This window comes from Aythya marila (genome assembly GCF_965140915.1).
Source record: "Aythya marila genome assembly, chromosome: 3".
Lineage (NCBI taxonomy): Eukaryota > Metazoa > Chordata > Aves > Anseriformes > Anatidae > Aythya > Aythya marila.
Window position 1 is genome coordinate 109288333 of NC_139044.1, and position 18178 is coordinate 109306510.

The following is an 18178-nucleotide window of genomic DNA, read 5'->3' on the forward strand; positions in this document are numbered from 1 at the left end:
GGCAGCACGTTGGGCCAAGCACAGACCTGCACATGGTCCGACCAAGCCAGTGATATCAGAGCACTTCTGAAAACAAGATGCTTTCACAAAAACACTCTCCAATAATCAAACAAATCAAAGGGCGAGCTAACTGGATCCATAAAAGTGAAATGCATCGCCGCCAAAGAACTGCTGTTATCTCTGGCATGGCTGGGTCACTGGGACATTTCACAGAAACAAAAATGTATTTCCTGTATAGACCCAATTAAAATACCTCCGGGGAAATGTTTCATGTGCACTTGAGACCTGAAGCCAAAGCTACCCCACTGGCTTACAGGGAAAGAGATTGCTTCCCAGGGGCTGATGGAAAGGTTGGAGCACCCCCTGCTGTACTCAGTAAAATCAGGCTCAGCAGCTGCTTCTGACCTTGCAAATACCTGGCAGGAGGGTGCTCTGCCCTCCCGGGGGCTGAGCAAGAGGGACACAGCCTCCCACTGCTGAGAGCTCAGATAACGTTGGAGGGCACTGCGGGACTCAGCCCAGGCTTCCCATGCGACTGAAGCCACTGGCCTCTCCTGATTCACACACGGGGCCTGGAGAAGAAAGAGCAAAATCTCTGTTGTAAAAGGTCAGCTGTACATTTTCTCCTGACTGAATTCCACAGCTGGGTGAACTTTACTTCAAAGTCTTTGCCGCCCATGCACAGGTCCCTGGGGACAGATGGAGTCTGTGGGTTACTTGCTATGCAGGTAATGAGAACCTCAGTTGCTGCTTCTTTCATTTTCCATCCTGATCTTTTTTTCTTTTGTTCACCCCATCATCTGTACGTGTGCTTATGCTGCAGGATCTGGATGCTTTTCTTGCTGTTCTGGCTGGGACAAGGCAGGCAGATGGCTCCCCCAGGTTGGTGAAATGAGATAAAAGGATAGTGGGAGAGGCAAGGATGAGAACTTGTTATTACACTTGTAATGAGACGTGCCTCTTCGCTGCCCTCCAGACCCACTGGCTTATCTGCTCTGTATGTGCTCTCACCAGGTTTTGTACAGAGCAGTTGCCATTCCAGGATTTTTTGGATGAAACTGAATAAACTCGTGCTCCAGGGAAAGTTCTTCCAGCTGGAAATCAATGGTGAGTCACAAGTGTCTGCCCCGAGCACCATGAAGTTTGGGGAATCACCTACATGACCACAGTGTGTGTGATCTGGCTGCTGTTATCTATGTGATAATTGGTCACTTATCCCAAATAACCAGCAGAACATCTTTGCTGCCTACATCCAGCCTCTAGCACCTCAGTTTGGCCAATATCCCTACTGACGAGCAAACTTGTGTCTACAGCCACAGTCCCCTTTGCTTCTTACATCTAATGTGCCAGGGGAAAGGAGAAAGGATGGTCAGATAAGGAAGGGCTGACATTTGGCTTTCATTGTCCCGAAAACAACACTCTGGAGACTGGTTAATACCCACAGAACACACTCTCCATGAGTTGCTTGAGCAATTAAAGGACTTTTTTTCTTTTCTTTTCTTATTTAACATCACAATGGTCACAAAATGCCCTATATCAGATTGAACAAAGGGTCTCCATTTTGCTGAGAAAAACAAAAACCTATTTAACCAAAATGAAAAACAGCAAATGTTCACATCAAATTGAACAAAGTATGTGATTTGACCCCAAAACAGATTTCTTTCTGTTGAGATCAGTCCACTTTTTTCTGGGTTTCTTTTTTTTTTTTTTTCAATTGATTTGGAGGCAGAACTGAAAAGTCAAGTACAGCAAGGGTGTGGAGAGAAGTGATAGCTTTTATGAGAGCAACTGATATTGCTGGAAAAAGCAGACAAGCCTTCAGGCATAAAAAGGTTGTTTGTTTCCTCCAGCTCTATCAGTTGGTCTCATAAAAGCTATTCTCTCTTCTTCCAAAATTCCTCTCACTTATCTCCTTAGTCTATCCTGGCTGCAAGAATACATCTACTGAAACAGCAGTTATTAGTACTGTTCGACATATAAAGATGACAGATAAATCTTGAAATTACAAAGGCAGCTAGTTAAACCCTATCTGTTTGTACAGATTCTTGTGTCTAACCCAAGACCAAAATAGCTCCTTAATCAGAAGAGCAGATAATTAACAGAATATGATGTTATTAATTCTACCAGCACCAAGAGCTGAGCACAGCCAGCTCCCAATGTGCCTGTTACTTGGCTCCCCCATAGGCTTAACAGCACACAGCACCCTGCCAAGATGAGCAAACCTGACCAATTTGTGGAATTGCCCGTCCAAAGTGAATCCTTTGATCAGAGTGAGCAGCCGATTACCACAACTTGAGGATTTTTAGAAATGGATGGCCCATAATTCTTTTTTTAGAGAGTAAGCTCAGGGGAGGAGACACATATGTGCTGCCTCAGAGGAACTCTCTGTAACAGTACTTCGAGGTGGCTGTGGCACAAGCTCCTGGACACAGTGAAATGGGCATTAAAGTGAACGTGATTTGGGTGAGCTTGAGACATGACAGACCATCACATTCACTCTAACACATACCAGCACAGCTTCGCCAGCTCCTTAACAACACATATTGTTGGAGAACACCCAACCCAGCTGGACCTCTTTTCTGATGAGAGCAAGGTGAGGTGGCCTCAGTACTGCTCTGCACACCGACTTGCCCCAAGCTGTCCATCCCACACACTGTTCCTCAATGCCCTGTTTCTGCAGATCCTTATGCCGGCCCCGTTCTGCTGGATGAGAAACTGGCATCTCGCTGTGGCTATGTCCTCTCAGAAGATGTGTGGGGCAACCCCGTCTTCCGTGCATCGGTGCTTGGCTGCCACGTGGCCAATGAGGTAAGACCTAGAAATAGCCCAAAATCCACATCAGATGGTACAGCTCCTTCAACAAGGCCAGATAGAGATATTAGATGGCATTCCAATGGCATGTTTTGAGAACCCAAGAAACAGTGAACTTGAGTTAGCGTTGATGATGGTGTGTAGAAATGAATAGGCAATGGCTCTTCGGTATGTGGTTTGTTCAGTGTGACTGACATGGGATTTCCTCTCTCCATGAAATGACACTTAGCCTAATGCTGCTGACTAGCTGCCAGCTCTCAAGCATATCCTTATTGCTGCTGCTTTGCCAGAGAGTTTCTTGAAAGCCTCTCTGGAAAGAAGTAGGCATCTGCTTGAAAAAGCTACATTTGCAATGCGATTCTGGCAGATCTTTTCCTGGCTTAATTTGTGTGGTAATGTTCCTGTTAACACATGCCTAGGAACGTAGATCACACACATCTATTAGGCCCAAATTTGCCTCATGTAACTTTAGCCATCTGAAAGATAATGTCTGGTCTAAACTGGTTGTTTATGCTTCCACAATAGTCAATGGAGAGAAACAGGCATCTACCGGAAGGTGATTCACTTCTTCCTAAAATACGTGTAAAAGTTTAGCCTGGATTTCTAATTTCTAAATATTAGTTGAGATGAAATGAACCTAGAAACAGAATATATCAGAGCAGAACTTTCATCTGTTGTCCATGTTTAGTCTAGTTGATCCTGGAAGCCCCACAGAAGAAAAAGGAAAAAAAAGAAAAAAAAAAAAAAAAAAAAAAGGTGAAGCTGTATGGGTAAATCTTATGCTGACGTGAACCCAGGGAGTATGCAGTGCTATGCAACAACCAGAATTTCCAGACTAGACATTTCTCTGGAAAAGTTTTGCCTTTGTTTGCTTTTCTGTAGATAAAAACACTTCTATGTCAGATAGAAGCACAGTCCATGGCTTCACATTTGGCTCCTGTAGAGCTGAAGGACCAAGAGGAGCTCTTATTGGAGTCAGTCAAGATGGACACTAAACAGCATTTTTAAGACAGACCTGAACTACCTACATCAAACCAAAATCTCTGGTACTTTGCCTCCATGAAGAGGCACACAGCAGTCATGAATGGGAAAAACACAAACCATACAGTGAGGAAGGTCAGATAATGTAACATAAAGTATCTTCCCCTGATTAGCTGCACCTGAATGCTGTGGGAAGAATATTGCAGGGATTTGACATGAGGCAAAGGCTCTAAGTACTGAGACAATGCCTCTGGCTCAGAAAGCCCCTCTGCATAAACCACTTAAGGCAGGCTCATATTTTGGAGGAACTTTCACAACAGCTTTGTTCTCATCCTTGTAAACATGCTCTCAGTGCTCCTCCAACCACTTTGACCTCCTCCGAGCCCTCTTGGAAACAGGACACTGGGCTGGATGGTCCCGTGCAGCTGCTCCTGGCTGTGTATGAGCTGGACCTTCCACATGATCTGCTGAATTTCCTACTTTCCTTCCCAGGCAGATGAACTGTTTTCACTGACTGTGAACATCAAGGTCTCCTCATTTGCAAGCATGAGGGCAGCTGTGACCTACACCTACCCTATGTACTGCTCTTACTCCTCCTGGGCTCCAAGAGAAATTGTATGTGAAGAAAACTACATGGAGGTAAAAGTTTTCCCACTGAAGGCTAAGCTCCATCTATGTTCCCTGCCAAGCACCGCAACCTCCACAAACTCCCATCAGAAGCTGTTTTTATAGCATGTACTGGGTGTGCATGCAGCTATTCAGCATAGAGTGCAACAGTAGATGTTTATTAATAATACACTTACCTGTGAACATAGGTATTTTGCATGCAGTGAAATTCAGTTAAGTGTACAGATGCTGTAAGTTAAGCCACTGCAAGCAAATCAGCAGCCAGGCAGACCAGCAGCCAACCTGTTTAGCTCAGGAGAATACCTCTGTGTTATGAAGTACTGCAGCACTCACAAGAGTGTTATCCTCCTATTTGAAATAACAAAACCTGGAGTTGGCAGAGCTGCACCCCTGCAGCATCAGACAACTCAGAGGAGTGAGACAGAACCTGCCTCCCACTGGGTGGTACTAGTTGAATGCTCAACCTGCTGCCAGCAGATATGGAGGTCCTACATTTTAGGGTATCTAGTCTGCATGTGAAGAGGGAACCAGTTCTGTTAAAGCCTGCTTCCCTATAACTTCTACAGAGATATCCTGATGCCCCTGAAAGTCTCCAGAGTGTGATCTAGTCTAGAGCTTCCCAGATAAGAAACAGGACCTGGTCATGCACAAAGACATTCCCTCTACTGTACATACATTGCTGCAGATGCCATGGCTTTAACTTCCAGTGTAAGGTCACAGAACTTACCACAGTGAAGAACCTGTCTGGAAACACTTTATTACTTCCAGTGAATGCAACTTGCTAAATCCTGACAGACACTGGAGAAGAAATCTGAAAGCCTCTCTCTGCCTCTCTCTGAATCTCTCTCTCTGCTCCCCATGCCTGTAGTAAAGCTGAAGATTTGTCTGTTCCCAGACAATCTCATCTGTGTTTCCAGGTGTCTGTGAAGACTGATGTCCCTGCAGTTTCAAATGACTACACCGTCGCATGGATGTCAGCCCTGCCAGAGGTATGAAGGGGAGTCTTTCCTAGTAGCTCCCAGCCTGCCTCTGCTTGCTAACTTCATGAGTCCTTAACCTTGGGGAATAGCTCCACCTCTGTCATAAATGGGATACAGAAAAGTCATCAAGTACTGAAAAACCTCTCCAGTTTTCTTAGAGCTCTAGACTGCAGAAAGACATTTAGGTGGGAGAGTAGAGCCATATGCTTCTTATGTTGGTGGAAGCTGAGTACAAAACCAACAAAGGTAGGTGGTTCTTCTCACAATGTGTAGCAAATCAGTCAAATGCCTTGTCAAAAGATGTGGCTGCTAAAATCTTGCTTGGTCCCAAGGTTAGTCTGGAAAAGTTCACAGAAGAGAAATCCACTGCAAAATAATTCATGCAAAGTACAAAGAAGCTACAGATCGCTTAGGAGTCTGAGCTGAAGATTATTTGAGGCTAGAGGGGAAATACATACGCTTGGGGGAAATACATATGCTTATCCTATTTTTCTCATGTCTTGCCCATGTTTAGTCTCATGTTATGTTTCTTCTTATGCCCATTTTTCCTTTTGGTTATCCACTCATATAGTTATCATTTGAGAAGAAGACTGTTCTAGACCTGTACATACATTTCTCTCACCTCATCTTTGACACAGTATGGCTCTATATGATAAAAGGTGGTCTGTCATTTGGACACTGGACTGTTCCAGAAATTGACAGACACAAAGGCAATCATTTTATTAACAATATAGGCATTTTGTCCAAGGAGTTTTGATCAAGACCACCAATCTAAGTTTCTTCCAGGGCAGTTATAAGGCTATCTCTAAAAACACTTTAAAAAGCTATAGAATTCCTTAGTTTTTTATATATTGATAGTGTTTCTTGCCTGGGTGGAATAGTACTGTCCAGTGCAACACCACCTACTAAAGATCCTAGTAGGAAGTAGATGATACAACATCACAGTTTTTAAGGGATTTTGGTAGACTTTGATCTGATGCAGGTCATCTCTCTCTTGCAGACTCAAAATGTTGCATACCAGCTATGGCAACTGATGTTTGTTTCTCCATCAGGGAGAAAGAGAATAATGGTAAGCGATGCAGCAAAACTGGGCTACAGCTTCAATAACACACTGTACCGCGTGTACCTCCGTGCACCCTACCACAGCAATGAGTCTGACATCAGCACAGTAAGTTGTTGTTCTCAATTGGACACAAAACTCTGCTGCTTCCACTACCTCCCTAGAACATCAGTTCACCTTTTTTTTTTTCTGCATCCCAAAAGGTAAATGGTGTAAATATGAACTTGGTCACCTCCACTTCCATGTACAGGCAGCGGTGGCTGCTTATGCTGATTGACACAACTGTCTCCTGTCCTCTTGGTAAGGACTTCTTCCTTGTTCATCAAAATTAACTACTTAAGAAGCTAGTAGGAAAGACAGTCTCCCTATTTCCCTATTACTTACTCTGTAAGAGTTTTACAAGCTGCCCTCCAAGCAGCACAAGCTAACAGCCCATGGCTTTAGTGCCAGACAAATAGGTTCCTTGCTGTGACACTACATTACTTGTGTTCATGGTGCAGTTGTGCCTTTCTCTGCTTTCTCAAACCCCCAAGTTACATGCAGAAGGGCCAGGGAGCCTCCCCTGGTCTAACCCCACTGCTTTGTTTCTCTGCTGTCACATAATTTCGCACAGGGGTGCAGCTCTGTATTCTTGGAACTGACATGGTCTTCTTCTGTGGAAATGTGGAACTAGCCCAGCTTTTTGCAGAAAAAAATTCTCAGATCAATTTGAACAATTAATTTCATCAATTAATTTGATTAACTGATGAGGGAGGAGGAGGTCGTAAGCTGTCACAATCTTGAAACTGTTATTTCAAGGAAAAAAAATTCCAAATAAGTGGCTCCATGTCTCATTCCTTTGCCAACAAGACAAAATTCCTATGACCAGAAAGACAATACAACAGGTAAGGGGGAGCCCAACTGTCATTTCTTCTGAATATATTAATTACTCATCTGAAAATGGTGATTCAAGCCTACTTTGAGTGTCAGGGTTCCTGTGACAGAACAGCCATCAGTTGGTTAATAGACTACAAAGTGTTTCATTAGTGAAAGCTGTAGAGGTTCTGTGGTGGAAAGGAGTCAGGGAAAGACAACCATTGCAGGGTGAACTCACGGGAAACTCCAACTGCCTGGGGGCCTTGTGGGACTGTCTGTCTAACTCAACAGATGGTACCAGTTTCACTGACACTACGCTAACATGGACTGTGCCAAGTGTTATCCCAACGTTAGTGCTTCAAGAATCCACCTTTTTGTCAAAAAACATTGTAATGGGAGTCGATGGCCAAGTCATAGTAAACCCAGAGGAGAACAACTACTTACTGGAGCACAACAAGACACACATTGGAATAACGATCCCTATTGGAGCAGAAGGAGGCAAACTAAAGGTTAGTATGAACCTGTCTCTGACTAACATATTTTAGGGGATGCACCATGGAAGACGTTTCCAAACAGTGTTCCAAACAGTGCTTAAAATTGGTGCTTAAAATTCTTACATGCAAGAAATATCAGAAGACCTACATGCTGCCTTCTCTGTATCTCAAAAGCACTTATGCAGAAATTAAGTATCTCTAATCACAAAACATGCTAGACTGTTTTGTTTTGTTTCTTGATAAACTATACTAACTACACTAAGTTAGGAGGGAAGGGATTCCTGGGCACCACTGATCAGTCATGCATGTTCTTACATTATGAAACTGGTGCTGGCACACGTCTGGCCAGGGTTAATGAGCAACTTCCCAGACAATTTCCATGCAGACAGTATGAGTTAGCAAGGGACAGGGTTTACTTCCAGAACGTAGTTTGGATGCAGCCACCTGCTTTCAACACAGTATAATCTATGTCAATCTGTAGTTTACGAGCACAGAGACAATGTCCAAAGAAATGTTCAAGTAGAAGGGAGCTGGCAGGATTCACAGAAGGCTTTTTACCAGTTACAGTTATGAAGGTGATATTGATGTGACTTTGACTTGTCCCCTTCAGAAGTTCACTTTTTGGTACACCAGTGGGCACTTACACCACAGTGTGCACAGAAATACCAGACACACACAGTCTGAAGAACGGCTGGAAGCACTGACAAACTGTCCAAGTGAACTGAGACGTGACTGGTAGCCCAGTGACTGCAAAAAAACACATGCAAATATGGTTACTTACTAAACTTACAGAGGACCTCCCAACCCCAATACCTCCTTACTGAGAATCACAGCAGTATCTTAGTCAAACATGGACCAGACAAATGGATCAGGCAGAGAAACAAACAAGCTCCCCACCCAGCAAAATACATCCCAAATTGTCCTAAAATACCATTTGCTCTTTCTAGTGTATGAATTTTAACCTTATTCACTCTTTCCTCCATCAAGGCACTGAGTTTTAAAGCTTAACACAAATTTTACCTCCTAGAGCTCTGTATCTTGTGGTGTATATGGAATCATTTACAGTATTGACTTGTTCTTGGAGCACACGTGGACAGATGCAGACTGGCAAACCACTAAATATACCGTCATCAAAACCATTACTACCCCTTTCATGCCACAAATACCAACTGTTATCAACAGTAAGTCATTTTTCTCATTGACTTTTCCCAGTCTCTTTCTTGTGCTGCAATATACCCTGGTCCATCTGACCTCTGCCATATACCTTTATTCACCATAATGTTCTCAACTTCCGCTTCCAATTTTTTAGCCAACATCAAGATTCAAGGTATTATAAGACAAAATAAATGTTTAGCCTGAATTGATGTACCATCTATCACCTGTCTTTATGAGATAAAATGAAAATTATGAGTTTCTGATAAAAACATGAACATTTCTGTCACTCTAGCCAACATATTTTTCCAGTAGACACTGGGCACTAGAATAAAGATGCTGCATTGTTTGCTTTTAATGACATTTTCCAATGCACTAAGACACTAGTCATCTTTGGAGCTAACTGGATAACTGATATAGGGGAAAAAAAAAAAAAAAAAAAAAAACTCCTAGCATACATTATAGTTTTCCCATATTTTATGTGGCTGAACTATATCCTAGATTTCATTATAGTGAAGGCACAGCATGTGGTAGTGCACCTCTAGAAAGTTACTGAACCCACTTTCTGTGATGTTGTATGTATTTGTTGTTAATCTCCTGCAGCTTGAAGCAATTCTCATGTACTCAGAGTATTTCAGATCTGACTAGAACACAAACAGTCATTAATCAGAGCCATTAAGGAGATGGCTGTTGGCGAAGTTTCCTGGAACATGAATGGGAGGCCACCCCAACTGTCTTAGTTACTTGATCCACATCAGCAGTAATTTGATGTTCTCTCCCTACAGATACTCTGCCAGAGGAAAGGATATTTAATATTGCATTTGGACACTTTCTTCCTGATGTCTCCCTGGTGTCAATCACAATAGGAAATGTGCCATTTACCCTCAGAGAAGCACAGCACCATGGATATAAGATTTATGAAACTTCTTTTTCAAATGGAACAAAAGGATTTATCCTGGAAGTCTCTTTTGATGACCCATATGTTCTAAGGGAGGTAAGGTACAGCAGGCCACTTCAGCAGCTGAGTGGAGGAGGTAGAGCAGTTCCTTTTCAGAACATCTGCCTGGCTTTTATTAACCAACAACCGTTCCTCGATCGTAAAGGTGTCAATAAGCCTAAACTCATCTGAGTTAAGATAAGAGGTTTGTATGTCCCCACCTTGCTCTCCTTAGGCCTCTAGGAGAAATGCAGCATCCAGTGTGATAAGATAGTATGAAGTATGACTTCCTTTAGTCTCTGTCAGCATGGCTAATTTTCAAGAGCAACGCCCAGCAGGAAGAAATCTCTGTTAAATTTGTCCCTTGAAGCAGAAGAGTCTTCGAAAAATAAATCAATTACTGCAATCCTGCAAACAGCAGTTTCCACCATCCAGTAGTTCCAGAACCTACTGTTTATGCAGAGCCATTTGATCACTGGCACAGGCCATGCACCTCACAAGCAGGTACAGGCTGACTTAGGTTATTCTGAACATATTTTGTTAAGCTACAGACCCTTTTCAATCTAAATATTTGTGAAAAGTATAAACTCACTGAGGAAATTCAGCCTCTCATTTTAGCAGGAGGGCACTTAACTGCAAGTCCTCTACCCCTGTTTCAGCTAAATCACACAGAGCTTCAATGCTATTTTCTGTTACAAGGAACAACACTGTGAACACACAGAATCAGGACTTGCACAAATAATTTTCAGACAGCAGTCAAACCACAATTAAATTGCATTAAGGATCAAAGCAAGCCAAAAATGTTCAGCAAAGCTAAGTATTCCTTTCAGGTTGGATACCAAGTTTTGCTTTGAGAGCACTTTTACTGAAGTAAATAAGTATACTGAGAGATCTCTTGTAGCGGCTCCTCATACCTTCCATCCTACTGATTACTCCTTGTCCCGGGTTCAGACCCCACTCTGAGTAAATAAGAGTAAGGATTTGGATCCAGACCTCCCTCTTCGGGCTCTTTCACCAGTGGACTACAGAGGAAACAGCACCGTGCTCACTTCTGCCTCCATTTTCTGAACAGGCACTACATTCTCCACATTTATGTTTAGCCAAAAGAGCTGTTGAATCCAGTCCAGTTTTCTGAGTAGTTTTAGGCCAACTGAAGCGATGTTTTTGGAGACAGAGTTATTTGCTAGGGAGCAGAGGGTGCTGGAATAATTATTTAGTGCTGCTCGGGATATACATTCCTGTCTGTGCTGGAATCCATTGCTACTGCAGCCTTACATTTTCTCTCTCTTTCAGTACGTGAATAGAAATGAAACAAAATATACCCTCCTTGTTAACTACACCCTAAGCGTGGGTCCGGAGATGGTGCTCTATTACCATTCTGCAGAGGTGGAATGTGTGATTGCTGATATCGGTAAGCTTTGCCCCAGTATTAACTGTTTTGCATCAACAGCATGGATTTCATTGAATTCAGTGAGAATGGAGTTAGGCAGAGGATGAGAGCTTTTGGGAAAACCCCACCCTTCGATAGCTCATTATTGGTACCATAGCCAACTTGCTGCTTTTCTGATGGCAGCTCTTCTGCATACTGGCAAGACAGTCTGCCCTCGAGACACTGAGAGCAATAAAAACCAGCGTGTAAAAGAAGTTGGCTAGCAAACTCAGTGAACAAGATGCCTCATAACTTGAACATATATCTACTGGCAAAACTTTCAGACATTGCTATGAGTTTCAGTTTGTCCTCAAATGCAATTCTGCCTCTGCGTCCAGGGCAAAACTCAACTGATTCAAATCGCTGTGAACTCCAAAGGCAGCATTTCCATAAAGAGAAAATTATCTGCTAAGAGCTGCACTTAACAGGTTATTGAAACTGCCGTGAGGTCCAGTTGCTATTTCATCAAACATCTTAGATTTTGGATGCCACAAAGGTGACAGAGACTGCTCACTGTCCTGTTTTTATCTTGGAAGTAGCTCTGGGTTCAACCCAGAGGAGGCTGACAAAAAAATAAAAATAAAAATTACATGCATGGTTCAGCTTGCATTACAGAAACAGGGAGCAATCCTGGAAGCAAGCTGGCAGGCCACTGCTAAAGCATGAGGATTCCCGATCCTGCCGAGTGCGGGCTGTTCCACCCACATCATGGCCAACGGAGCACAGGCGATGCCAGTACGCGCGTAGCGGCACTGCTGCGGTGCCAGTGCCACATTTACCCATGATGGAAACCCATACCAAACCCTCATTCATCGCTAACTCCTCACCCCACCTTCTTGCCACAGTAATACCAGAAGCAACTGGTTACTGCGATGAAGAAAACCTGTACCTAGCCATTCCCGTTTTTGGCCTGCACCAGTACTGGAACCTGTATCTTGGTGCCAAGCTTCTGAACCGGCACACAGCGCTCACAAATGGGTACCTTGCAGCTAGCAACTCGACCCACCTGGTCCTGCAAATACCTCTCTTTGCTGTGGGAGTTATCTATGAGGTACGTGAACTGCGTAACAGCCTTCTTTAAAGCACGTAGGACTCTGCTCATAAAGGCACAGCCTTGCAGTCAGATTGTAGTGCTGCAGTATTACGTGTGCTGGAAAACCTCTAGGGGGAATGACTCTAAGCCAGTGCAAGAAGGACAAGACATAACAGACACAGACCCTTCTGGTAATGTCATATATTATGTAATCTGCAGCGCTGAGTTGTCTAAAAGATACGCACCAAGTCTTCAACAACAAATTCCTCTGTATTTTTAGTAAGATGAGGCAAAATGTCCCAAACCGAGCCAGAAACAGTATTTCAATACAGCTTTTATGAAAGAAACTCTTTTAAAGGAACGTTTTGTAGAAATGTTAAATTATGGCAGGGAAAATTGATGTAGTAATAAATATCTGAAGCATTCTACAATAATCAGCCAGAATTTATCTCTCTGTGACAGTAACCAATTAATTCATACCAGAAAACTTGTGTTCCCGTGCTGCATGAGGTTTGAGTTGTTACATTGACTTAACTCTCATGACTTGTTGGTGTTCAAGTGGCACAAGCTGAAGAGCAGAATCTTGTACATATTGATCATGTGCCTTAACAGGAGATCTCTTCCAACCCCTCCTTCACAGGAAGTGTCCTTTCAGAAAATTAAAGCAAGGTTCGATGTTGCCCTAAGGAAAGTGAGAACTATGGAGACCTTACAGATATTCTCCGTTAGCTGCAATTTTAATTCCTCAGCATTTATAAGTAAGTTATACAGACGATCGATCAACAAAAAGATCTGTAAGTCTTCCATTGAGTTTATAACCAACTCTCTGATTTCCTCAGTATGCCACCCAGATGGTACTATAATGATATCTGCTCAGATGAAGACAGTTCCTGCCATTGATATGAGTAAAACCAAACTAAGGGATAGCTCATGCAAGCCTAAAGAGTATAACAAAGGACATGCCTTCTTCATGTTCCATGTCACCACCTGTGGCACTTCAGTAAGGGTAAGCTCATGGCCAGAGCAAATACACCTGCTGGAAGTCTCTGTCTCTCCTGCATTTTCTCATTTGTTGCCCTGCCCCAGCTCCTGAGAAGATTCAGTTTTTAATGAGCTTCCCATATGCACAGTTTGAAGGTGATCACATTGTTTATGAAAATGAAATCTCTTACGAGAGAGAGACTCTTCCAGGCCGGGACCAGCCGAAAATCACAAGAGATCCAGACTACAGGTAGGAGCAGCTTCTGCTCACTGATGACACTCACTTTGGTGCTGGAAAGTGAAAACAAAAATTGCCCTTTTTCCTATTATAGATTAACAGTCTCATGCTACTACCGAGCAAAAGAGACCGTGATGCTAGGTGCCTTTGTTAGTGAGCCATCCACATCACGTCCTTTTGGCTCCGGTACAATGGTGCCAAGATCAAATATTGCAGGTAGGCAATTCTCTTCCTTCATTCCAAGACTCCTGTGACTTCTTCAGTTGTAAGCTGCCTCCTGCTAAAGAACCTCACCAACATTTCCTTTTCTGCAGTATACAGAAGGATAAGAAAAGCCCTGAATGTAGTTTCAAGAGTGTCCAAAAGTAGGTGTCCTTCAAAGAAAATTGTAACATTTCCAAACATGCTGTGATTTAAATCAAATTTTAACCAATAACAAAATCCCCTGATGTTTTCTTGAGATGAGTCTTTCATGGATTTCTATGAGCCTGATGAGGCGATACTCAAGCGACCCATGGAGTCTGTGTTTCTCGAGATGGAGCTGAAAGATGAGAGCCCTGATGCTGAGTTATACCTGGACAACTGCTGGGTGATGGGGTCTCTGGACTTCAACAGCGCCCCAAGATGGAACATCACCATGGATGGGCAAGTAGTTATTGAAAAAACAATGTTTTTATCAGAGAAACCCTGATCTTCTACAAAGCTTTTGGTCTGTTCTCTCAAATAGGTGTGAGATTAAAAGCAGTGAGTATGTTGCAGAGTTCCTCTCAGTGGCTGCTAGCCCCAGAGTGAGACACCCTTCTCATTTTAAAAGGCTAGCAGTGAGGACCCTGACACATCAGCTGGAACAGGTAAGATTTAGTGAAAGGCTCACCCACCATTTATGGACCCTACTCTATGTACTTCTGAAGATCACTTAAAAAAACAGCCAATGTAAACACCTCACAGGCTTAAGACCTAGCCAGCATCCAGCCCAAGTAGCCTGACTGGTGTGCAGCTTTAATTTAGTTCTCTTCTCAGATCTACTCTGCAATATGATTTCAGTGACTTGAAAGTGGACTGGCTGGAGGAAACAAAATGAAATTCTGGTATATAAACATGATTTCATATGGTGTTTCTGACTTTTTATAGGGGCATATTCATAGCACTTCAGCTCAAAATGTCTAGAACAGAAAAGTCAACTTATGTACCATAGCATCCACATGAAGATCAGCTCTCTTGTCTCCCATCTGCCCAGCCACTCAGCCATCTCCTCAGACAGCAGCCCAGAGGGCAGGGAAACAGAGACATGTGGGTCTGGCCTTACACTTTTGAGGTTCTGTCTTCCTTTAACAGGTCTAAGAAGAGCAAAGAAAGCACCGGACAGTCACCTGAGGGTGCTGTGCTCCTGGTGCACCCAGTTGAGCCGATTCTAGCACACGTACTGAAACAAGCCATGGCAGTACCCCTGCCCAGGCAGCTTAAGTAACCACGATTTTTTGACTTGGCCTTTCATGAGCAGTTCAACTTGTGAACTTGCTAGAAATGAATATGATGCAATTCTGGCATGTGCAGCTTCCTAAATGGGCAGCTGCATCTAGCACGAGATTGAGTTTCTGTCTAGCTTTGATACATAGCCTCGCTGCAGCTCATGAGGTTTTTGTTTCTCCTGTCTCAGCCTCTCAGTTACCAAACTGCCTGAGGGCTTCTTTGACACCAAAGTCGAAATTCAAGGCAGGTTCAGCTAGAATGTGTGCAGAATGCGCCATATGCAAGCATTCAGCCAGGCCTGAGTTTAATCAGCTGCAACTTCTGCAAAAGGGGAATGAAAGACAAAACTTTGCTCTGCAAAGGGGGATTTGATATGGACCAAGTGGTACTTTTCCTTCTTCTCAGGTGTATGTGCACTGTTTGGTGGCCGTCTGCTCTCCTGGCAGCCCCTGCAGAGGACAGTGTAGCCCAAGCAAGGAGAGGAAGGGTAAGTGCTCAGGAGGAGCCACTCCAAAGCACTCCTGGCATGATGTCTTTAAGGGATTTAGGACCCCTCGTTTTGGCATCTAAAATGCCTTGAAAACAGACCTGGTAACATTACCTTTAGCTCATACTTTAACACATTAACACTTACAGTGCAACATTTACGTGTTCTTGAAAAACCACAGATACCCTGTGTGTCATTCTCATCCTTTCCAGGTCACTGTTCAGCCAGCCTCCAGGGTTATGTACTTGCTGGACCAGTCCAGATTGTCGATCCAGATCTAAGATGAGGCACATAAACTGAATTTGGTAAGAACACCAGGCCCTGTGATTTCGCCTAGACAGGTCGCTATGTTTTGTGACACAAGCAATACATAGCCTGTCCTTTGAGACCCTAGGTTCTGGGACACTGCCTCCATTTTGATCTCCTCTCTTTTCAAAAGCATTTAGGGGCAGAGGCAAAAACTAGGGAACAGGCAGGGTTTGCAGTCTCCTGGTCTAAGCTTGACCCCTAGGAGAGGGAAAGAGGAGAGCTACCTGCCAAGTCAAATACAGGTGGTATGGCTCTGGAGAAGGTGCCAGCAGTGGAGCAGTGCAAGCTGGAGTTGGGCTATAGAAGGCAGTCTTGGAAACTTGGAAGATGTTATTTCATCAGATTTTCAACTGGACTGCCCCCAGCAGTCATCACGATTCAGCTGAAAGAAAATGGATCCAAAACTTTAGAAACAAGCACAAATTGCTGTCATATCCCAAATTCTTTCCAAGGGTCCAAATCCCACAGCCTGTTAGGGTTTACCCTATAGCTTCATCAGTCTTTGGAGGACCAGAGCTATTCAGCTGTGTACTCCAGCCTCACTCCTCTCTTCACCGTCTGTGTCCCCAACAGCACCTGAAGGCTCTGCTGTGCTGGCTGCTTTATAAATGTGCAGCTAGACATGGGAATTACCTTTTACAGTGATCACTAGGATTATCTTGCTTGAAGTGAAAAGTCCAGACTGTGGGACTCAGGACAGCTCTACAACACTGGAAAGTGCGAGGGTCTGCCAACAGGATTAGCCGATGTTGTAACCTGTTGCCTTTCTGAAGTGGCTACACAAGAAAACTTGCCAGAAAATAACCCAAAGCTTCAAAATAACACTTCTTGTTTCTTCCAGCTGTTGAAATATGGACTTGCAGATCACTAAAATTATTCCAATCCTGATTATGGCTGCTTCTTGTAATACTTCATAAAGTGACTGCCAATCCCTCCATATGAATGTCAAGTGCAAATCTGAAAAGTCAAATAAAAATACATACAAAGCAATGTAAGCGCAGAACATCTCCTTGCTAGCCTGCAACAGCAACCATCTGGTGTTCTAACATTGGCTCCAAAATGTCAAGCAATCTGCTACTTAGGGCCTCTTCCACATGCAACACAATGTCATACTCGTACATTTTTTTTCCATTAGTGCAGAATTTTTGTTAAAACGTTGCATTGACCTGAGCTTCTTGGAGAAGTGTTAGCTCTCTGCTTTCTTCTCACCTGCCCATGTGTGGAAAAAGCCTAACTCTACAAAATGGGAGAAGCCAGATGCTCTCACACATTTCACCTGGTGTATATTTTTGTGTGTGTTCACAGAAAACATCTTGTTTAAGAGACTAAAAATTAGAAAGGTTACTTTCCAGAGGGGAAGGACAAACCAGATACATGACCACCTGTAAATCACCCTTGGGATTTTCCTATGCCAGCTGAAGGTGTGACTGCAGCGTCAATCAGCATCCAACAGCAGCAAAGATGGGGCAATTGCACCCATGCTAATTGGGGCTAATGTGTGCTGTGTCTGGTGGGTTTGCACAGCTCATGCAGCCTGAGTTTAGATTGCACAGACTGATTAGCTTCCCAAAATCTGCAGTCCTGCCTGCGATTGCTGAATAAATGTAGTCTTCAAGCTGTATGTATGAAGGACTAAGTGTTGTCGAAAGGATGCGGGCGGTGCTGAGCTCCCAGGACCCGACAGAGCAGCGGGGCGATGCCCTCCCCTCCCCTCTGCTGTATGAGCAGTGCGCTCTGCTGTCCGCAGCCAGCACTGCACAGCCCAGCAGCCGCACCGCTCCCGCTTGTTTTCCAAGGAAATGCTTTCCCCAGTACTGATGCTAACACACTCACTGCTTTCTGTTAACCTAAAAAGCGTTTTGCAATCTGTAAACTAGGATGAAGGTTAAATACTGATGACTAAATCCAGGCTCTCCTTTTCCCAGTCCTCACGGGAGGCTCTCTTATTCGACACAGGTGCATATCCAGTCCCTATTGCATTGCTGAAGTTCACTCACTTTGCATCTTGCAGAGATTTCCCGAAAACACCTCTGCAGCAAGTAGAATATCCCAAATCTTTCCCTGTCGCCCTGAGAAGCCAGGAAGGGGTCCAGCTGGGTTCCCTACCCACCCACCACCTGACAGATGGGGAGACAATTCCCTCCTGGCAGGTTGGGAGGTGAAGGGAGGAGGTGAGACACACCTGCACTGCCATTTCCACAAGCATTTCAGGCTCCCACATGCTCACAGATCAGCCAGAGAAAGTCCATGTGCTTGGTTGCCTCCGCATAGCTTGGTTGCTCTTCTTGACATACAAACTCTTTCATGGTCGGAGTGCATCTTGCCCACACTAGG

The 18178-nt window shown here is 43.8% G+C and overlaps 1 protein-coding gene across 4 annotated transcripts; it reads left to right on the forward strand.

The window, feature by feature from the left end:
• Positions 1–236: 236 nt before the first annotated feature.
• Positions 237–17564, forward strand: LOC309875940 (uncharacterized protein). 4 transcript variants are annotated; one of them, XM_082755730.1, is made up of 23 exons: positions 237–728; positions 824–882; positions 1015–1107; positions 2681–2808; positions 4285–4431; positions 5337–5408; positions 6400–6567; positions 6663–6759; positions 7606–7823; positions 8836–8989; positions 9746–9954; positions 11191–11308; positions 12172–12377; positions 13000–13117; positions 13199–13365; positions 13490–13590; positions 13673–13794; positions 13893–13943; positions 14040–14223; positions 14306–14429; positions 15454–15535; positions 15748–15840; positions 17150–17564. In XM_082755730.1, exons 1-22 carry the CDS (start codon positions 700–702, stop codon positions 15819–15821), a joined length of 2721 nt encoding a protein of 906 aa, XP_082611856.1. In that variant the 5' UTR covers positions 237–699; the 3' UTR covers positions 15822–15840; positions 17150–17564. The 4 variants fall into 4 exon arrangements, with proteins under 4 accessions (XP_082611856.1, XP_082611854.1, XP_082611855.1 ...); XM_082755728.1 differs by lacking the exon at positions 17150–17564 and adding an exon at positions 16487–16849; XM_082755729.1 differs by lacking the exon at positions 17150–17564 and adding an exon at positions 16686–16841.
• The last annotated feature ends 614 nt before the right edge of the window (positions 17565–18178 follow it).